General features: G+C 42.2%; 1 protein-coding gene across 14 annotated transcripts in view; it reads left to right on the forward strand.

Annotated features, from left to right (window-relative positions):
• PKP4 (plakophilin 4) overlaps positions 1-23,486 on the forward strand; it is a 239,789-nt gene that overhangs the window by 197,173 nt on the left and 19,130 nt on the right. For all 14 annotated transcript variants that reach the window (XM_045479912.1, XM_045479902.1, XM_045479908.1 and 11 more), the window contains 4 exons: positions 1,546-1,678; positions 2,672-2,885; positions 18,619-18,802; positions 21,896-22,013. In XM_045479912.1, coding sequence (XP_045335868.1) covers positions 1,546-1,678; positions 2,672-2,885; positions 18,619-18,802; positions 21,896-22,013 — 649 coding nt within the window. The remainder of the gene's footprint in view (positions 1-1,545; positions 1,679-2,671; positions 2,886-18,618; positions 18,803-21,895; positions 22,014-23,486) is intronic.

Here is a 23,486-nt window from a genome sequence, read left to right on the forward strand (position 1 = left end):
TTTTTTTCTAATGTTTTTAATGTTTATTTTTGAGAGAGAGATGGGGGTGCACGATTGGAGGAAGGGCAGAGAGAGAGGGAGACCCAGAATCTGAAACAAGCTTCAGGCTCTCAGCTGTCAGCACAGAGCCCGACACAGGGCTCAAACCCATGAACTGTGAGGTCATGACCTGAGCCAAATTTGGACGCTGAACCGACTGAGCCACCCAGGTGCCCCATGTGAACCAATTCTAAGAAGTTGGTCTCTATATGTTACAAGCGTGAATGCACATTTAAAAAGGATCCTAAACAGTGAGCCAATCAGTTAACATCCAAATTCCAACAATGTGATGTTATCTGAAAAAGCAGAGTATAAGTGTACGTGCTTAGTGTGACTGTATACTCACTCTACAAGAAGTGGGATAGCATACCGGCTCTGAAAGCAGAGTGTTCTGTTGACTAGCTGAGTGACTTTAGGCAAGATGCTTAGCCTCTCTGTCTCAACCTCAATATCTATGTGGTTGCAATAAGAATAAATGAATTCATGGGGTGGCTGGGGGGCTCAGTCTGTTGAGTGTCCAACTCCTGATTTCAGCTTAGGTCATATGATGATCCCAGGGTCATGGGATCAAGCCCTGCATTGGGCTCTGCACTGAGCATGGACCCTGTTGAAGATTCTCCTCTCCCTTTCTCCCAACCTCTCCCGCAGTACTCCTCCCCTGCTCGCTCACATGCACACTCTCAAATTAAAAAAAAATTTTTTTAATTGAAATAAAAAAAATGGTGGTTCCATTAAAAAAAAAGAATAAATGAATTCATATATATATAATGCCTAGAATTCATATATATAAAATGCCTAGAATAGTGCCTGGCACAGGATAAGTACTCATGAAATACGAAGTGCTATTTAAATATAATCCATTACTTTGAAAAAACTCGGTGTGCACACGTGCACATTTTTATATATGTATTAGGGAAAAAAAGACCAACAGGAAATGTCAGCAGTGGTTTTCTCTGGTTATAGGATTACCGAAAAAAAATATTTTTTTATAAATTTCTATACTTATAATTGAGAGCAACCATAAATATTATATTAAGTTCTTTAAAAATCATCAGGCCCACATTACTTGCGATTTCCCAGCTGACACCAGTTCTGTCTATTCCCAGCAGCTTTCTTTCTCTCTGCTCAGACATGACTTCTCACCTGACTAAAGTGCACTTGTTTACCTGAGCCTCACACCTGCAAATTTCTGACATAGGTAGGAAAGGCATAAAATTAGAATGGAAGAAGAAAATGAGAATGGAAAAGTTTTTCATATTAAGAATGTCCTTTGTTCTCTTGAACCTCTTTCTGTGCCTGATGATTTCTTTGAGTTCAGTAGCATCTCCATCTCTGCGTATGTTCATCGGGGCGGGCGGGGGAAGAGCTCTTTACATTTATATATTTTAGGAATTTTGTAACTTCCAATTTTAGTCTCAGCCAAGCTTTTTTTATGACAGACTCTTCATCGAGTGTATTGTTAAAACACGGTCGTTCCTGCTTTGAAGCTGGGTCTTTCTCTCACAGGGAGTTTGCCTGGCGTGACCCCGAGTTGCCCGAAGTCATTCACATGCTGCAGCACCAGTTCCCGTCCGTGCAGGCGAACGCGGCCGCCTACCTGCAGCACCTGTGCTTTGGCGACAACAAAGTGAAAATGGAGGTACGCACCCAGCGCCTGGCACGCCCCCGGGGGGCGGTGCCTTCCATGGAGCAATCACGTGCTTATGTGCTTCAGAAATTACTAGCTGCAATTCACAGGCCATTTTAAAGGGATAGTGTGATACCAGACCCCTTTCGTTCTTAACCGTGCATTTCAGTATTTTGTAGGAGAAACCAAGATGAGGATATTTCTTGGAGTGCTTTTAGCATTTTCAAATCCCGTGTCTACTCATTAGCTTACTTATAAAACATGAAGCAAAATTCGATTTAACCTACGTTTTTAGAGTATTTTCCAAAAATCTATTAGATAAAAATTATGTATGAAACTAGCGAGCTCACGTACTTTATGTGATTCTGTTAAGATTGGTGCCGACATGAAATTAAGTCAAGTTACAGAGAATTTTTAACTGTTAACTAATACTGAACATAAATAATTTATTTCAGATTTTAAAGTTTTTTGGCATTTATAGAAATACAGTGAATCATTGGTTATTGACTAGTGTCCTATGACATACAGATTCTTTCTTAACACTTTGGCATTTTCCCCCCTGCAATGGCAAATGGAACTTCGTTGTTTTTCCTCAGCTTCGTATGCAAAACAACATACCAGCTGCTGAGCTAAAGGTGGATGAAGGAAATAAAGCCCAGATATATTCATGTAATGTACTAATTAATTGGCAAATGGGAGAAAATTAGGGAGAGTGGTCTAGAGAAACAATTCTGTAATCCAAATGACTTCAGTCAAAAATCCTTACCTCCAATCCATACAGCTTTATTGTGTTTGTGTATTTGCTCATTTCCCTCAGAAGTATAAGCATAACCCCTCTGTGTGTTTAGGAGGGTAGAGTAGGACTATGCTACCTACACTTGGCCATTAATCCACCTACGACTGCCTTCCTTTTTTTTTCCTGTGATCTTTCCATAACAGACTTTTATTTGATCACTTTTTAGTCACGTGTCACTTAGGCCTGGTACCTCATATTTTTCATTCTAGGTGTGTAGGTTAGGGGGAATCAAGCATCTGGTTGACCTTTTGGACCACAGAGTTTTGGAAGTTCAGAAGAATGCTTGTGGTGCCCTCCGAAACCTTGTTTTTGGCAAGTCTACAGATGAAAATAAAATAGCAATGAAGAATGTTGGTGGGATTCCTGCTTTGTTGCGACTGTTGAGAAAATCTATTGATGCAGAAGTAAGGGAGCTTGTTACAGGTGGGTAAACAATGTGATCTTGTCCTGAAGGAAATGTTGAAAGCCACCTAGCTGATGTCCTTGTGTGGTGGCACAGTGAAGAAGTTGGAGGTTCTAGGTAGGAGATCATGATGTATTGTGCACAACTGTGACAACGGCTGAATCTAATTTAATCCGATGATTCAGAAAGCACTTGCACTGCTACAGGGTCATCCTGACTAGTATCAGTTATTGTACTTGAGTGCGTTAAGTATCAGCTAACAGATGTCTTGTGCGTGAAGGACTGAATACAGCTTTTTTTATGATGTATTCTATAGTAAATCTACTTGTGTTAAATAGACTGGCTCTCCTTTATTATGAAAGTAAAATACAGTTAATGGATTAACTACCTTCCACTTGAGTTCAGCCAGTTTCCAGATCCCTGTTAGTACGTCAGATGCTTTCCTGGCTACCGGAGATGCACACGTGAATAAACCTCACCCCCTGCCCTCAAGTAGCACTCCGACTCAGGAGGAACAGGAGTAGTTCTGAGAATGTCAGCGAGAAGCTGCAAGTGTCAGGACTTAGTAGGGGCTGCAGCTAGGAGCACAGAGGATGGGCAGGGAAGTCCTCTGGTCAGTGTGAAACCAAAATTTCCCTGAAGGATGTAGAGGTGTTGACTGGAGATACTTCCAGTCACAGGCAGAGCCCAAAGCCAGCATGGAATATGGGGTCAGAGTTTCCAGCCAGAGAGGCATGCTGAAGGAAGACAAAGCCAAAGAGAAACACAGGCCTGGTTTGGGGAACTTTTATGAGGAACTTGTGTCCCGTACACTGTGGGGTGATTATAGGGCGTGGTGTGGCCAGTTTGGGCTTTTAAATGCATTCTTCCAGCAGGTATCAGGGTGGGGGATTGATTTGAAGTAGATGAATGTGGCATCTGGGAGGCCTATAATCTTGAGGTAATAGCTTGAGCCACATCCATGATAGAAAGAAGGGGTGGCTGGGGTGCCTGGGTGGCTCAGTCAGTGGAATGTCCAATGCTTGATTTCAGCTCTGGTCGTGATCTCACGGATCATGAGATTGAGCCCCATGTCGGGCTGACATGTGCTGACAGTAGCCTGCTTGGGGTTTTCTCTCTCCCCCTCTCTCTCTGTTTCTCCCCCCTGTTCATGCACTCTCTGTCTCTCCCTCTCTCTCTCAAAATAACTAAATAAACTTTAAAAAAAAAAAAAAAAAAAGGAAGGAAGGGGTGGGTGGTCGAGAAGAGGGAATAGAGAGAAACACACTTGATGGTCAGGGCACAGCGGTCCAATGTGGGGAGTGAGAGAACAGGAGGAAGCAAGTTATGCTTTGTCTTGGGAGACGATGTTGCAGCACTGTCAGCTGAGTTTAAGGGTGCTTGAAGTCCAGGTGAAAGAACAGTTCTGCAGCAGAGCGAATTAATGACAGCATTATTTATAATAGAGAATCAGGGGAAATACTGAGTATTGACTGGTAGGAAAATAGTTAAATAAATGGCAGTATATTCACACAGTGAAACCAGACATAAGAATTAAGACAAATGCAGTAGAGCTGTCTCTGGATAGCTGTAATGTCTGTGTATCTATAGATGTATAGATAACTATCTAGAAGCATTGGTGGGATGGCAAGCACAGCATGATACTATTGGTATAAAGTTTCACAGTATGCAGGTTGAGGCTATAAATTATTTTCTGATATACACACATGCAATAAAGTTAAAATTTTTCATTGAAATGACAGAAGATAGATTAAAGATAGTGGTTGCCTGTGGGGTGGGGAGGAGGGCAGGTAGAGAAAAAGGGATTGGGAGATTTAATCCAGCTCTGTTTCTTTAAAAAAGAAAAGAAAGAAGGAAATCTGAAACAAAGAAGACAAAATGTCAAAGTTAGATAGTAGTTACCTGGGTATCTTGTATTTGCTATGCTATTTTTCATGCCTGAGATATTTAATTTAAAAATCTCTAACAACATTTTAAAAAATTAACCCCATTCCCCACTGGCTTTCACGATGAAATTAGAGCTGTAGGTTCTGTCACATATAATTCAGTAACACTGGGGAATGTAGCAAACCATCATGAATCTAATATTTGAGGGGAATCAACTTTCTCATAAGATACTAAAATTTAAAATATAGTACCCTGTACTCCAAATAAGGTATGAAATTTACATACTAAAAGTAGAATACACTTTATATATAATCTTAAACTCTGGATTAGACTCCCTGCCTTAACATAGTTTGAATATTAATGCTTTCACACATCTAAATTATCTATTGATTTATTACTATGTTCTCTTGCTCAAATGCTTTCGAGGCATCAAACCCTCTCACACCAAAAAATAAATTATTTACACTTACATACATATGGCATATGTATATAAAATGAAAATTAGAACAGGATAAATAGAACTAAGAGAAAAGGAAGAATATAGACCTATCCATTCTAGAAGTCAATATAGTCCCTCCCTTACATTAAGTTCTCTGTAAGGGAGGCTCAGAGGAGACCATGTGTTTGCAGCATGAGTGCTTTCTTTCCTTGTTTGCTGTTTCTTTCCCATCACTGTGAACTTCCTGTGTCATTGTCCAAATAGCGTCTCCCAGTAATACCTGTGTGGCCAACAGGGCTGCAAACCGATGTGTGTGGGCTCCCTACAACATCATGGCAATCCGGGGACAGCCTGATGTTAAAAGCATAGCTTCTACTCAGATTTGGTTCTCTTTTGATTAGTCATGATAGATGTGTAGGGTGTTTTTTCTCTTCTGTCATAATTTCTCACAGGAGGAATAGGTGTTTGGTAGATTTTTGTTTCTGAGGTTTTATCCTTGGGTGAAATGGTTACAGTGCTTTTTCTGAGCTCAAGGAATGTATAAGATTTAGTGATAAACAAGAAGCAAGTACATGAAAGTTTGGCGATTTCTTTTTCATTTGAGAATAAATCCGATTTATTGGAAGTAGAGCCAAACTTCACTAAGAGCTTTTATGTACTAATTTGCCTGGTGCGTACTCCAGATGTAAGTGCTAATTTAGATGCTTCCCTCCATATTTCACTCTCTCTTTGTGAGTGCAGTACTAGTTGCTGAGAATGCAAGATGTTTTAAGACATGGGTCCTAGCCTTGAAAGGAGGATATGAGTGTTTATTAATTCAAAAAGGCTGTTTCTCCAGTAGATCGTATTGCTTCCAATGTAAAACCAGCAACAACCTCTTTTTTTTTTTTTTTTTTTTTTTTTTTTTTTTTTAAACAACTGCCAGTAACTTTTAGGCTTTAAGAAGTATTTTTTGTCCACATTTGTAGGGGAGGAAAAATCAATAACTCTATATTTTTACTCCCAATAATTTATACTGATTTATGAACCAACTGCTTATGAAATGTTCTCTTCAAAAGTAGTCTTTGCTTTGGAATGGGAGTGGTCGGTGTGTGAACACTTCATCCAGTTGATATATATAAGGGAGTTGGACCAGAGGACTTCAAAAGTGAATTTCCAGCTTCAGAATGCTGAATGTCAACCTGAGTTTGATTTGTATATAACCATTATCCAGCTAATTTGAAACTACAAAGTCATAATATAAATCTAGCACAGTTATGTGTGTGTGTTGCATGTATGCACGTATTTGTAGACCAAGATTTATGAAGACAAGAAAAATTATACATTCATATTTTTCGGTTCCAGAATTTAGTGGTACCACCTCTAAATGATGTTCAGTAACTTTTTAAGAATAACTAATCCCTGGTGTGTTTTAATGCCTGACAATATCAAGACTTCCTTGAGCTCCTTCAGTAACTCTTCCTTGAGTCAATACTCATAAACCATCTTTAAACCAATCACAGGGTTGGAGGAGACCTCAAAATAAATTTTGTCCCATCAGCTATCCAGTGCCTGAATTCCCCGTACAGTTTCCACACAACATAGCCACCCCTGATGTACTCGGACCCACAGGGACGGGGAGCTCACTGCTTTGTGGGGTTAAGACTGAGCACAGGGTTATCCAGAGAGCAACAAGAAAACATTAAGTATGGCTTGAGAAAGCAAGCAAGGTACGCCCTCGGGAGTTCATTTGGCCGAAGAATAGCCCCATAGGAGAAGACCAGTCGCCCCTAAATCCAGCCTCCTGGACTCTCCTAACCAGGAAAGTGTGTCTCAGGCTGAACCATTCTCATTAAGGCGTGTCTGCTCCAAACATGGGCAGCTGTGTGCTATGTGACCACATCACTCAGCATTCCCTATGAGCTGCCCATCTCCTGTACAATCCTCTTTGAAAACAGAACATTATCCTTCTAAATTTCCGTGTTCTTCAATGTCTCCACGAGGTACTCTGGCCCTGGCTAGCCTAGTGCAGTACTTACCCTTTGCAGGGATGGCGTTGGAGCTCCTCAGTGGAGATTATCGTCGGCTTAAGATCATGAAATGTCAAAGCACAATGAACTGCTGTGTTCAAAATATTGTATTATTGGAAGAAATTACTATCCCCTTGAAAACTAAGTATTTTGATATTCTTAATGTAAGTAATTCAACCTAGTTATTAATCCGAAGACTTATTTTTTTTTTCTAGTCCCTTTGTTTCAGTTTGGCATTTTAATGTACGTAAATGAAGAAATTTTAGCTCTTCTTTTAAAAAGATGCCTCTCCTCTGCTTTGAATATAATAATTGCCCAGCACCTGCATTTTGGGCCACATCTTTACTTGCAGGGAAAAAAGGGAAAACTACTTTTTGCCAGGTGTGTTTTCTCAAGACAGTATGGCTGTCATTGTTAATTAAAATGGTCCTCTAATATGTAACAGGATTCTTGTGTTTTCTTCATTTTGTTGAATATTTTCCAGGTTGAAACCTAATGAGTTTTTCTTTTAGTAATTGCTGATCTATCTGGTGCTCAGGGTGAGGTTTTTTTTATTACAAAGATACTTTTTGCCTTTATTGTGCTTCAACTTGAAAGCCGCATGAAATATGGTTGTTCCTGGTTGGGTAATAAAATGAATGTCTTCTAGGCCACATGCTATGGGTGGAAAGTGGGAACATCTTGTCACTAGAAAAGATATGTTGAACTCATTTGCTCAAGATAATTAAATAGTGTTTCTAAGCCAGGAAATATGAGTTTTGAGTTATTGAGCATTCTGAAAGCATCATTTTTTAAAAACTATAGAAATTGATATTTCACAGAATTCGGAGGCCTACCTTTTTTTTTTTTTTTTAAATGTACCAGATGTCCTAAAACTACCACATTTCTATTATCCCTGTTAACACTGGTGTTAAATACCACAAAGTAGCCCTTGTTCTTGAATAATAATAGCCTTTGTTTAAATGACTGCTATATTCACATTCTTTCCAATTTAGCAAGTGATTATTCATCCATATGGCTAAGTACAATATTTCCACACTGTTTATTTTAAAAATTTTTGGATGCTAGCAGTGGATTTCAGACACTATGCAGAAATTAGGTTTATTCCCTTACTGATCATTAGCGCCATATTTCTAATTAGGTAATAAATTAATAAGGAAATGATAGTCCTGCACTAAGGAAGGGTGGATAGGCCAGACTAAAGTTTAGCAAACAGTAGGATGTTCTATAAAGAGCTGGGGCTTAGTGGACATGCATTCAGCCATTTGGAATGTTAAGTGCCATTACAGAATGAAATAATTTACTAAATATGTCCCCTTGGTCTAATTATTATGCCTTCAAAACAGTCGTTTGTTCTTTGGTCCAGAGAGGAGTTGGCCTATTACTTTCTATCCTGCTTTTTGTGGACCGCTAGAGCCATCAGGAGCTGCATGGGTAGTTTCCACAAATCTAGCAACATCTCTTCCCAGTTCTCAGCCAAAGTCAGTGGGATCCTTACACTTGGCCCACTTTATAAAACAGGAGCAACAGAATCATGTGCTTTCTTATTCACTGAACATTTCAAACCATAAAAATTGGTAATAAATAAGATGACAAAAAAGTTTAATAGGTAACAAGACAAAACGGTGTATTACAGATGGGACAACTCCTAATTCAGAGTCACAACTTTGAACTGGAAAAGGGCCTTAAAGAAATCTATTCTTTCCCCCATATTGTAGATGAGAAACAGGGATCCAGAGAGACTGAGTCCTGGTTGTGTTCCTGGCATGCAGCTCTTCCTTCCTCTTCTGCTTCTGCCCCCCGCCCCCAGGCCACTGAAAAGTGCTGAGCAGGTGCACAACTTGGGGGTGCACCTGCCCATTTTCCCTTACTCTTTCAAATTACCACCAAAAAAGGAAAAACAAAAAACTCTGAATTTATTCTCTGAATTTTATCTGCGAGTACAGAGAAATATGTTTGAACTTGGCCACTAGCACAGTCATATCAAACTACCGATAAGGTATAATCATAAAGTGTTAGGTTGCTTAGAAAACATGAAATGTGATTTTTGTCTTATAACTATTTCAGGATTTATAGTTCGAGTATGAAAAGATTCAACTAATAAGATGAATATGATCTTCTTTTATGCGTAGGCTTCTTTTTTTTTTTTTTTTTTTAATGTTTTTATTTCAGGAGAGAGACAGCATGAGCTGTGGAGGAACAGAGAAAGGTACAGAATCCGAAGCAGGCTCCAGGCTCTGAGCTGTCAGCACAAAACTGGATGCAGGGCTCAAACCCATGAACCGTGAGATCATGACCTGAGCTGAAGTCAGACGCTTAGCCAGTTGAGCCATCCAGGTGCCCCTTATATTTAGGCTTCTTAAATGTCAAGCAAAATGAAGCAATCAAAAGGGGAGCCTCAGAGGTCCCTACAGAACTCAGGTGGTCAGCTGTTAGAGTAGAATTTCTCAGTACAAAAGAGACCCCATAGTGACACATGTGTTCAGTATATTGGAGAACCAGTATATTTGAGAAAGATGAGGGCATATGATAGAAATCTAAAAAAAAATGCCCAAGAGAACCCAGCCCAGGTCCCCTGAGTACCTTGCAGTTTCTGAGTCTATAGAACTTCTCATGGCTGAGGACTGGAGGTACTTTTGTCTGTAAGCTTCTTCTGCTGGTACCAGATGACGAGGTTGAAGATGTAGTGCACATGGAAAAGCACATTCCTGGAACCCATCAAAGCCAGACGTGGAACACATCACTTCAGTGACTTTTTCTCAGGCAAATCTCTAGGATAGTGTAAGTGACCTAATTCTGTGCCAGAGGCTGAAGTACCCTGAAGAACAACCAGGGTGGCCACATCACTGCCCTCCCTGCCACCTCTGCATCCCTGTGATTCTCTTGGGTATATTTTTCCTTTGTGCGACCTGTTCACTTTTACAAACTCCCCCTAACAAGAAGAACCATCTTTTACATCCCTTACGGGCAATTCTCAGTCAGCATTTCTGAATTTTAAGCTGATTTATTTTCAGCGGAAATGCTTTTCGAGGGTACAGAGGACTCTGTGACTACATTATGTAATTAATCCTCTCAGCCTACCCGTGAAGTTGGAAAATTACCTGAAATAAAGAATATGTTGAAATGTAAATGTGAGTCTGTAAACGGATCTCTAGAAATTGATAGATCTTTTCAAAGATGCTGTGATCCACCACCTTTGTACCTGAAAAATCAAAGAAACGCAGGCTAACCCTTATGGTCTTTAAAGACTTTAAAGATCTATTGCTCGTGCCGTTCAGCAGGGAAACAGCAGGAGCAATCCTCTTCAAATTGAGTATGTAGCCTCGGCAGCTGGCCCAGGCCACCATCAACTCCACACTGCCCCTCCAGGGAAGTCTCCTTGTCCCACACCACCTAAGCACCCTCTCACTACTGCTGCTGAAACCAGCGGTGGTGACCACCATGCCCACACCTGGGCGTGAGGGAGCTCTTCCATGTCTGACATGGAGCACGCGTTAGCTGTGTGCAGAAAATCGCGGGGAACAACCAGGCGAGCAAAGTAAGGCCCACCCAGCTGGCCGGGCCAGGCCTCCTGTGCGACCCAGCCCTCCAGGCCGCTGGACTGGTCCACCACCTTAGTAGCCAGCTGTGCCAGCCAGCAAGGAGGGCAGCAAGCAGGCCCAAGGCTGGCGGCAGGGTAGGAAGAAGGAAGCCATGAGCCATGCCTTTCAGTCTGGCCCGGGACTGCGCATTCGTCCATGTCCCTGCACACGGTTCAGCAACCCCTGCTGAGGCAGTAGCTTCTGAGGAACCCTGGGAGCGACTATAAACCACCGTGACTGTCGTTTCCTCAGCATTTATCCAGAGGGAGGAAGAAGGCTTTTCTAGGATTAAAGACAGTACTTCCGTCCCACTCATAATAATTGTTTTCCCATTATTTCACTTCCATTTCAGTTTCATAATTTGTTCACAGCATTCCAGTCCTGGTGGAAAGCTTGAGTGATTTGCCTGAAGCCACAAATGGTGGACATTTTTCACTGTATTTCTCTCTTCCCACTGCCACTGGATTTCCTCATTCCTGTTACACCTCCAGATCCTCACACACATGCCGAACCGGGGCTCAGCTTGGATGCTACCCTCCCCTTGCATTAGGCTCCAGATTCTCATCACAAGCACCCGCCCTTCCTCTGTGCCTTCCCGTCTCCTCACTCCTTCAGGTCCTCATCACATTCCCCCTACAGTGCTTCCTGGGACATAGGTTGTGCCCCTTCTGGTCCATCAACCTCCCCCTCATCCCTGGGATCACACCTGTCCCTGCCTTCCACACTTCCCCCCACCTTGGCAAGTCTTCATCTGCAGCCCCTGCCCTCCCTTTCCAGGCCAGCCCAAGCCTCGAGGCTCTTCTACTCCTGCTCCTCCCAAGCTGGGTTTCCCCAGCCCCAGCCTGCTTCTCCCTGGCTTCTGCCCTTCATACTCCACCCTGGATGCCGTGGTCCTCAATCCTACCAGACAGAAAAACATCCAGGGAGAAGTAGCATGGTGTCAGGAGTGACTGGGTTCTGGAGTGAGATCCACTTGTTTCTTTCCACCTCTGTGGCCCCAGACAAATCACCTCACCTGGCACCAGCTTCCCCAGTGTAAACATAATACCTGCTGCTTGGTGTTTGTATGAAGATGGATGTGGAGTGCATAGTGCAGACAACACGCGAGCTGTGCTCGGCACTCTTCCTACTCTTGGATGCTTTGTGATGGCTGCCTCGTGCTGTGACCATTTGTGGCAAGGCCTCTGAGAGCAGAGGACTCGCCTACGGGTCTCTACCAGCACTTTCCAATACACGTATAACGTAGGACACATGTAATTCTGAACTTCCTAGTAGACACATTAAATAAGATACAGGAACAGGTCTTATTTATGTTAACAGGGCAGTTTATTTAACCCAATTCTTCTAAAATAATCATTTCAGGGGTGCCTGGGTGGCTCAGTCGGTTAAGCATCTGACTCGATTTTGGCTCAGGTCATGATCTCATGGTTCATGGGTTCGAGTCTTGGATTGGGCTCTGCACTGTTAGTGCAGAGCCTGCTTTGGATTCTCTCTCCCTCTCTCTCTGCCACTTCCTGGTTTGCACGCTCTCTCTCAAAATAAATAAACTTAAAATATAAAATAATGACTTCAATTTATAAGCAATATAAAAATTGAGATGTTTTGTATTCATTTTTTTCATGCCAAGTTTTCATACTCCACTGTATATCTTAATACTTTTGGCAGATCTCAGTTTGGACTAGCCACATTTCAAGTGCTCAACAGCCACATATGGCCAATAGCTACTCTGTTGGACAGCACATATCTATACCATGCTTGGGTATAAGTAACATGCATCTGAAAGGCATGAGCTGTATAGCTTTAATGGACAGGGACATAGGAGGCCATAGTGTGACTAGATGTAGCCATAGAGTCACAACATTTCTCTCTTCCCAAGAGAAAGCCTTAGAGCTTTGTAAAAACCCTAACAGGTGTTAGGGGAGAGCTTTGGGGGCAGCTGCGATGAGAAGAAGTGGAGAGGTGTATTTGCTAGATCATGAGTATTTCAGCCAAAGACTGTCTAGGGGAATAATAACGGAGGCATGTGCAGGAGCAGGCAGTGGCCCTAGATTCAGAAGCCCACATTCCTGCCTTATTATCCACAGACTGAGTTTGCGAGATGCACACACACTCTGACCTTCGTATGCAGTCTGAAACTTTGATTTTCTGTATTTTCACTATTAGCCTAATATTTCTATCCCCACTTATCAAGAATGCTTGCAGGGTGGGTATCCCAACACCAGCCTATTCCAAAGAGCACACAGATGCAGAATTGCTAGGGGCGAACAAAGGCAAGTATCAGAACTGAAGCATAGAAACCAGTCATGATGCCTCTCTGTTTGGGTACGACAGTGTCTCATCTGTCCTCTCATATAAAACTCCCCACCCACCCACCCCACCCCCCCATCCCGGCCTCCCGAAGGCTTGGGCAGTTCTTTTTACCTCTTGTGAAAGACATCTTGTGAAAGAGCAGGACTGACATGACATCGACAACAGACACCAAGAATAAGGCTAGGTTGTGGAAGAAAATGCAGGAGCATGCCCAGTGGTACTGTTTGAAGTGCGCTAGTTCTTTGGGCTGCTTTATGTTTCTTTTTGCAATGTCCACAAATATTTGTGGGAGGGGTTTATAAATTAGGAAACTGAAAAAACTGAATGCCATATAAAAATTAGTGATTTTAGATTTCTTCCAAATCAGAAAGGAAAACAGTTTTGTAAGCTGTTATATATTTATGCTACCAGAGAAATAACGTTGTTTGGTTGGTGTTTAACGCCAGTTAAGAAATACGTTTTTCAAATAGTGCCATTATTTTAATTAATCAGTAAAATCAGATTATCAGTTGGTTGTTTGAATAGCTATAAAGCTAGTTTTAAGTGTGAGCTCTTTCAAAATTCTGCAGCGTAGGATTTATGGGAAATAATATTTTAATTACTTTATTCATTCTTTGTGGGGAAAATGAACTTTCATCTCTCATGGCAGTATTTCCTGGCAATTATTGGTTACTCATAATTGTGTGTGCTTTTTCCTGTGGTAGAGAATAAGCAGCTGTTTCTACAACAGTATGCATGAAATTCTCTAATATTTTCTAAATTAGTTTGTATGTGTATATTCTTAGTTCTCACAACAAATAGCTAATTGCTTTAAATTAATAAAAAACTCAAGTTTCCTAAACCAAATTATAGTTTATTTTTAACTTTCCCTTTAGAAACCAGGAGTATGCTGCTAAATTTTTTTGAAGCAAATTTCTCATTAGGACCTCAGGAGTTGGAGGTTTATTATGTTAATGGAGAATGCTAATCCTATAGCTCTCTCTTTTCTCAACAGTCTTGCTACATCTGGGAGCTGGTGTGTTTTCTATTCATTACTTACTGCTCTAGCAGCATTCTTCCTGACCCATTAAATGAAGCCTTAGACAGACTAAGTGGGGAGAACATTGTTTTATTACTACTTTAGTGAGGTGGAGTACACACAGATATTATTAGCTGGTCTCAAGAATGGTGCTTTTTACTTTGATTGGATAAGCCAAATTAATCATTCCATAGCTAAGGCTTTTAAGTGTAATTGAACCTTCTTCATCCAATATTGGTTGATTGGAACTGATTGTTTAGTTTTTCCATAACCTTACTTTTGAAATAGAAGGTGGGGAAGAAAAAAATCCCTGTCTTGAGACTTGCTTTGATATTCAAAGTGGCTACTTTAAATCCACACCTAGTGCTGTAGCTCTTTGTGTTACCTGGAGAGGTGCAAGATTAGAGGGATAATATAATTCAGTGCAGGATGATAAAGCTGCCTTGGTGCGGGTTCTCTGAAGGCCACAAACTTAGGAAAAATAGAATCTTTCCTTTTTTCTGGTCAAGAATAATTTTGGACATTTTTTGAGGTTAGAGAAAGCTTGTAGTAGACTGGTTTTATGATGAGTAAGTCATCTCAGTTAACCAAAAGATAGCCTTGTCACCTGGTCTACAGAAGGGTTACATACTTTTAAATACTTTAACATTTTATAATTGGGCAACACTGAGCTTTTCTATTTTGCAGTTTTGAGGGGTTGGGATTCTGGCACGTTAATTTAACTCTTCTGTTTCTAGAGGTATAACAGAAATGGGACTCTCCCATCCTCAGAGCTAAGATGGTTTCAACAGCCATCTCTTTTGGTTTTCATATGAAAGGCAAACAAAACTACGCTAGCAAATTCCCTTACAGGTACAAAACATTGTTCTGACCCTCTCCCCATAGTTATAAACCTTAAAGACACTCCTGAATACCCAGCTTAAGAGAAGGCATGAAAGGGAGGTAATTGTGAACTAAGTCTGACAGACAGGAAATAAAAGGGAAATCCAAAAATAAATACATGCTATTAAACTGGATCCATTAACAACTATTTTTGAGCACCCATTATGTGCCCTGCTTATGTGTAACAAGACATGTAAAAGAATGGATGATGGTGGAGTATTTGTTCCTCTTGTATTTTCCTGATGAAATTAAAATTAAATTTAGAAATACAAATATTCATCCTTTAAAAAAATCAACATGTAGAATTTCAGTCCTACAAAATAATTAAATGGGAATTTAATTCATTTTGTGCAGCTTGACTCTTTAAGTTACTATATGTAAAGCACACAATGCCTGGCACAGAGTAAAATCACAGTAAATGGTCATGTTACTATTGTTTGTATTGACCTATGCACATTTATGCTGTTCAATCCCATGTAAATAAGGGCTAGTAGTAAACTGTAGAATGACATATAACTCAACTGATCATTCTAAATGCCTGATAAAAGAAAGAGCAGGACAAAATTCTACCTGCACAGAAAATTAAGGAAATCCATAAATCTAGGAAATAGCCTCTTAACAGAAGTAGGTCTTAGCAGGAGCCAGAAGTGGAGGCAGGAACCATGAAAAACAAGATTTGCTGCTAGTGATCAGAGAAATTCTAGGCATCAACTCCTAGATCCATCATGCTAAAGAACCACCCCTCTTAGTCATGTTTTCACATGTGAGTCTGTGACTCACACTGTTTTGTTTTCTGTAGCTATATATGTAATTTTATACCTATAGCCTATAATGTAACGAGCTTTCCTTTCCATAAGCCTTGCCTTACAATTAACTTTATTAGAATACATTTATTCCATGAAGTACAACATAGCGTATTAGAAGATGCCACTCTCCCTCATGGTTGAATTCTGTGGAGTGAGGAATTTGAAAACATATTATAAAATTGTCAGGGGAGGTTAGGAAATGACCCTTCCCACCCAACAGTATCTGGGCCGTATGCTGCCCTGCGGCTGGCTCACACCCCAGCAGGCCCCGGCAGTATCCTGGGTGGAGTATGGCTGTCCTCATTAGCAGAAAATGTTAAAGCCCCGTTCGTGGCAGCCTTTATCTCCCACCCTTCTATGCTTCAACCTTCTCTTTCTTCCATCTTGTCTCCCTTCTGCTATCTCCAAGGACTCATTTTTACTTGTTAGCTCCCAGGTCCCACCCATGGTCATCAGTCCTCTGATACCTTTCCCCTGAAACAGTGCTTTTCAAATGTCTTTTAGACATGAACCCCTTTTTTCAAACAGAAACACACAGTGCAGCCCAATATTGAGGACAGATAAGTATGGAGCCACTCTGGGTGAATCGGGGTGGGGATCTGGCAGCCTGCTGCCAATTCTCTCCCCACACCTCACATGGCTGCCCCTGAGAGAGTCCAGTGAAACCTCCAGAAAACAGGTAACACAACCTCCCTAAGATTAAAACCTCCCTGGATTAAAGCCATTTTATATAGAAACATGGCCAGTTTTATCAGAATCCATGGAGAAATAACTCTGCCTAACGAATTTAAGTTCATTTCATAAGCACCCACAGTGTATGCTACACTCTTTACTAGAACCTATCTATTGTGTGCCATGTATTATATAAGCAAAGGCCTGTAATGGTGGACACAACAAGCTTTCAGAGACAAAGCAGTGTCTTTACTTTCCTGATTCCAAACTGTCTAAATTCCCCTCCCATTTGGGGCCTAACTAGATGAACCACTGCTGAGCCTGAAGTCCTTTGCTAATGGTGAGCCATCCCACCCCAAAGAGTAAGCAGAGAAAGGGTAAAAGTCCTTGGGGGACAAAGGAAACCCATCCAGCCAGGTCCAGAAGTCAAAGCCAAGTGAAAGAGGAAAGGAACCAGGCACAGGGCAGAGCAGACGGCTTTCCCAGCCAGAGCCCAAGCATCAGCCTCCATTACCAACCATTCCCTCAACAGTGTGGGTAGGTCAGGGCAGACCTGCAGGGAAGGGGTGGTCCTCTCTCGGCTTAGAGTCAGAATATCAGTTTACTATCTTCACTCCAAGCCCTTTGTCTGTACTTCTCCATCTTCTAAAAGGAAAAGGTCCCGTCAGCACTGTCACACCTCCCTCTTTTATAAAGGTCCCCACCATTTCTCCAGGCCCTGAGAAGGCTGAGCAGACAATCCACGGTTACCATGCACTGGAGGCAGCGGTTCTCCCAACACCCTTGATCAGTCATGTTCACAAGCCTGACACGCTCCCATGGAAATGGGCAGATTTTGCCAATTCCTTCCCCTTCACAGGGCCTGAAGCATTTTTTTTTTTTTTGGTCGATAATTCTAAAAGCACTGTTGTATGGGCTTTTGAGCATCTTGTCAACGATGCATCAGGAGTGCAGGGCTCTGAGGGACGTCAGGACCTTAGTGCCAGCTGCCCCACCTCTCCTCTACCTACTTTTCTCTGACTTAGGAAAATGCACTGATGTGAAAGGGTCATAGAGTAAGTATAATCTTGAATTTGCTCTGATATCTTATAGAATAATTATTAGAAAATATATGTACTGTAACAATAACCCACCTCATAGTTGATACAGAAATAAAGACACTCTAATAGGCTTACAATTTAAATAATATTCTCATAAGCTGCATTTAAGTCTGTTGTTCAGTCCTGATATGAATTATAGTAGGAGTGACGTAATGTAGTGTCAGTCGCGCCTAGATCCAAAAAAGGAATGGCAGTAACTTGCACATGGCAGTAAAACTCTTAACATGGAAATAAAAATGTTTAAACCTTATCTGAATATGGAGGTGAAACAGATGTAACCACCCTGTATATATGTTACTGCAAGCATATTTAATCTTGAGCTTCAGGGCACCTGGGTGGCTCAGTCAGTTGGGCGTCAGACTTTGGCTCAGGTCATGATCTTGCAGCTCATGAGTTTGAGCCCCGTGTCAGGCTCTGTGCCGACAGCTCAGAGCCTGGAGCCTGCTTCAGATTCTGTGTCTCCCTCTCTCTGCTCCTCCCCCACTCTCACTCTCTCTCCCCAAAATAAAATAAAAACATTTAAAAAAAAAAAAAAGAATTAAAAAAAAAGCTTGAGCTTCCCAGTAGGAAGAGGAAGTATGATGTAGAGAAACATGTCAGTCTTTTGAGAAAGAATTTTTTTCCATGTACCGAAGTCTAAAAATGGTTTTGCCACACAGAACATTGAATGTAAGGGATGATGCAGTGAATGATAGCTTTACGACACCCACAGATGTGTTACGTTTGTATGTTTATGCCCCTTGATTGGATTGTGCCCCCCCACACAAAGAGTAGCTCTAATTTACCCTGCAGAAGCCACAGTCATCTTGTCTGATAGATACGTCGGCTCTAAAACTTCAGAGATGGACTGCTACGGCTTTGTGATGGGCTGCCAGGAGCTCACATATGTTCACTCAGCAGTTAGTAGAGGTCCACCCCTGCCTGATTGCAAATTCAGGCCATAGATTAGATTTGGAACAGAACGAGTTCACATCTGATGTTTATTTGTTTATTCCTAAACCTGCAGGATCTCTAATTGATAATTGGATTTTTTAAATCTCATTTTTAAGGAGTTCTTTGGAATTTATCTTCATGTGATGCTGTAAAGATGACAATCATTCGAGATGCTCTCTCGACCTTAACAAACACTGTGATCGTTCCACATTCTGGATGGAATAACTCTTCTTTTGATGATGATCATAAAATTAAATTTCAGACGTCACTCGTTCTGCGTAATACAACAGGTTGCCTGAGGTAAGTTCTTTATTTCTTCTTTCCAATTCTTTGATTAAAGAGCATGTGTTATGGTTAAATTGATTTTAAGAGGATTTACTTCATTTTATTAACGTTTACCATGTAGGTAAATGACCACTGGACTCTTATCCTGTGAGTTAAACACCATGAGCACAGACTAGCGGCCTGAAAGACATTATCTGATAAATGACCCTTCTGTGGATTAGTAAAAAGGGCCCTTTCAGTCCGGAATTACTGCCAAAATTCCTGTGTTTTCCACTTTAACAGCATTTTTCTGGTTATCACATCCTGACTGCTAATGTGTTTACAGCCTGGTTTTGGTTTAAATTCAAAATGTGATGGTTAAAACCTTTCTGCTTTTAAAAGGTGCAAAAAGGTGTGTGGTTTAAACAATCATTGGGTTTGAGTTTTATAAATAAATGAAAATGAGCCCAAATACTATTTTAAGTCATTATCTTTAGCATGTGAAATTCATAAAGGCCCCTTTATGGACAGTAGTGCTTATTATTTGCCATTAACACTCATCAGCTCAGTTTCTACCCAGTGTCCCAGGCTTACAGTGCTCTGGGAAGTTGAAGCAGGAGCCTTGGGCAGAGTGGCTTCCTGCCCCACTCTGAGCTTCAGCTTCCTCATCTTTAGAATAGGGAAAATAACACCATCTCACACTTGTGAAGAATCAGCTCCATATAAAGTGCTTAGTGAAGTATCTGACACATAGCGCTAACATTTAAGCCATACATCCAATGTAAGGCTATAACAGAGCTTGAAAGACTGCTGCTCTGAAGCCTTCCACTGTTGTGACAAGTGACTGTCAACCCCCTTGCTGTGGGTGGATGACAAGAGTCAGGATCCTGGGAAGCAGGCTAGCTCCCTAAATCAGATGTGTGCATCAGACAGCAGTTTGTATCCCCTACTGATGATCTGTGGAAGGAGCACCTCATGCTCTCCCTGCCCCTGCATCTGGGGAGAATGTGATCACTCCTTAGCCAGCCTGCCAGGCTTCCCAGAAGCAGGACATACCAGTCAGGCTCCCTCAGGTTCAGGACTATAAACATTTGGTGCATGCCCTCCCTGTGAAATGAGTGATGAATAAGACAGACAGGACCCTGCTCAACAGAACCATATTCTATTAAAGAAAACAATCAAGAAAATAACAATGAATGCCATGGTAATGTAGGATTTATTGGGAGATGATTCTGATGGTCGGGTGGCCCCTCATAGGAGGTGAAATTAAAGCCTACATTGAAATACCACCAGGAGCTGCTCATCTGAGAGTGGAGTGGGGTCAGGACACATATTTTAAGTGAAGAGAACATGTAGTATGAAGGCTCTGGGGCAAGAATGGGCTTACGGCTGGAGCTTAATGGGCAAGGCACAGAGTAGTACCATAGATTATGCAGGATTTTTGAAGTCAGAGGAAGGACTTTGCACTTCATTCCAAGTGCCTTGGGAAACTGACAGAGGGCTTTAATCATGGGAGTGATGGGACTGGATCCTGGCTTCAGCATGAAGACTAAACAAGGGCAACAGTAGAGACTGGAGGCCAAGGCTGTTGCAGAGATCCAGGCAGATGATGACAGTGGCCTACACCAGGTGCTGGAGAGAGGTAGGAGATAGGGGGTATTTTTGTGGAGGGAGAGCTGACAGAATTTGCTAATGGATTGAATAGAGGGGTGGGGAAAGGGAGTAGATAAGGATAATACCTCAATCTTTGGCTGGATAAATTGGCAACACAGGGAGAAGAAAGGGTAGAGGGGTGAGCAGTTGAAAGCTTTGGCCATGTCCATTTTGAGTTGTCTATTTAGCTATCCATGTGGTAATATCAGGAAAGCAGTTGGATAAAGGAGCCCAGAGTTTTAAAGAGGGGTCAGCCTAACGATAGACATTTGGGAGTCATGCATGGATCCACGGGTTGTATTAAAGCCAAGGGGCAGAGGGAGACCACCCATGAGAATGAAAAGATCAAGAAGGGACCAAAGTAGTCCTGGGCACTCCAGGGGGTCCCCCTGGCTGAAAAGACTAAGAAGGAAAGGCAGCAAGATGGGAGGAAAACCAAAGAAGTGAAGGGTCCCAGGGGCTTATAAAGGAATAGAAGATGGCAGCTGTTAAGTGCTACTGAGAAGTGACACAAGATAAGAACAGAGTAGGGACCACAGATGACATTGTCTCTCTGGCCCCAGAAAAACAAAGATGAAAAGAAAAATCATTCCAGACCCCCTTATCTAGCCTAAGTTTTTGCAAAATCTTAGCGTATCCTAGAACCTTTGCTAATACCACATAAAACGAGATAGATCCTTAATATATGGTATCAGTTCATGAAGGCAAACTGGTATCAAAATTTTCAATATGGATTGCCTGGCTGGCTCAGTCAGTAGAGCATGCAACTCTTGGTCTTGGGGTTGTGAGTTCAAGCCCCACGTTGGGTGTAGAGATTGTTTGAAAAAATAAAATCTTAAAAAAGTTTCAATACGGATGAGACCTAAAGCAATTTTCAGGGTTTTTTATATTTGAAAAGATGAGAAAAAGTGTAGCATAAGCAAATGTCCATATTTAACTTGAATATTTATACAACAAGTGACCTTTCTTCTGTTCATTCATTGAGGAAGCATTTATGACCACCTACTACATGCAAAACATTATATTAGGTACAGGAGCCTGCCATATCTGGTGGCCCAACAAGGGAAGCAAAGCATGTCTAGAAATAACAACCATAGCTAACTGACATACCAGGCACTTTAATAATTGCTTTATATGGAGCATCTCTTCCTCACACGACCCTATGAGGTGATCAATATTCTCCCCTTTTTACATATGAGGAAACTGAGGAGGATAGCCCCCAAAACAACTTTTTAGGAGGTTAGAAAGTAGGGTGTCACCAGAGGGATACAGAATTCAGATGCCCCTGCTCCTTTCTATTTGGGTTGACAACAGGGAGCTAGTTATTGTGAGTTCTCGCGATGTTAAAATGCCTCCTCACACGGCATCTGCACGGCTGCTGCCTGTCGTCGGTTCTCTCTGATGTTAAGATAACGCTCCGTGGCTAAGGAGTAAGCTGTTCATCTCAGCAGCTCCCACGTGTCTCTGCCCCTTCAGGAACCTCAGCTCTGCAGGGGAGGAAGCGAGGAAGCAAATGCGCTCCTGTGAGGGGCTGGTGGACTCGCTCCTGTATGTGATCCACACATGTGTGAACACATCCGATTACGACAGCAAGGTCAGTGCCGGCCTGCCATGCGAGGGGTATGGTGGCAGATGACGACAGCTGCCTGATGCTGCTCCTGGCATGCCATTGATTCCTTCTGGGATTCTTGAGCCTTTCCTCCTCATTAGGCTACACTCCAGATTAAGGGGATTAATTTAAAAATTACAAATTAACAGGGACATGACAACTTAAGAAAATAGCCTTAGAACCATGAAAACTGAGTGACTCCGTGTGGCCAAGGACTTAGTGTGGTGTGGCAGGGTCCTAACTTTCTTTGTGGTTCTTCTGGGCTAATTGTCACGGTGACTGCCCGTGCTGCTGTTGCCTCCAGTCCTGTGTCCCTGTGCCTAGAATCAGACCCATCTGTATTTGAGTATTACTGAATAAATGTTCCTGGTTGAGACACTATAACCCACCACATATATATACACATATAACCCACTATAACTGCCCTTCTTGCCCCAGTGCAGGCCACAGCCCCCACCCCACACCCACATGGATACCCTTCTCTACATCCCCAGTCTGGCCCTTTCAACCCTCCTTCTGTTGCCTTGCTGGTTAGTCTGTTCCCAGTAGGAGCCCCTTCTGCTCCCCTCCAGTTTTCCCCATCCTTGCCCCAGGAACAGGAGCTGAGGAAGGTGGGGGCAAGAAACAGAAAGGAGGGACTAAAAGTGTCAGGAGTTCCAAGTGGGCGAGCTATGGGCTAGATAAGGAGAGGCCATAAATAGGCCTGTGTGATAGACGTGGGCCTGAGAGAAGAGAATGACAAGTGGTAGGCTCAGGGAGAAGGTGGGGGAAAAACTCAAAGTGATGGCCAGGTTTTTATTTGAACCTCGTTGATCCAAAAGATGTGCAGATGAAATGGAGAGGAATAAGCAAGTTGGAAGGTGACCATCCTGGGAAAGAGCTGAGCTTGGCATTAGGCGCTCTGAATGAAGTGACAGTTGGCCTCCCAACAAGAGGTGTGATACAGATTTTAAGAAGCAAAAGACCATGTACAGAAGGCAGATGTCAACAGAGAAAGAGCTGATGGAACTTTCCTCAGAGGGAGGGCAGAGGGAGATGGATGGAAGGGCCGAAGATGGGACTTGGGGGGAGGGGCTTCCCCAGAGAGGGGGTTGCTCGCACCTCTTGCCATGGCAAGGATTCCTAGTGGCGAAAAGGAGTGACGTTGTGGCAACTTGGGTACACCCCTGCCAGTGCAGCCACGCTAAAGCAGGAACACTGGGCATTTTCTCCTCCAGAGCCCTGCACATTTTCATCAGATGCAGCATTGCGATCGGGGCCACAGATGTACCGAGGATAGCCCTGCACTGTCATTTGGGTATCCCACAGAAATTCTGGAACTGTAATTCTTTCCTTAGATTGTTTCAGGTTCCCTTAAGTAAAAAAGGAGCTCATATTCTACATTTATTTATGACAACTGCAGCTCAGTACAGAAGCATTTTTGCAGTAATGTGCTACGATGGTTTTAATTATATGCTG

The sequence above is a fragment of the Leopardus geoffroyi genome, chromosome C1 (genome assembly GCF_018350155.1).
Source record: "Leopardus geoffroyi isolate Oge1 chromosome C1, O.geoffroyi_Oge1_pat1.0, whole genome shotgun sequence".
Classification (NCBI taxonomy): Eukaryota; Metazoa; Chordata; class Mammalia; order Carnivora; family Felidae; genus Leopardus; species Leopardus geoffroyi.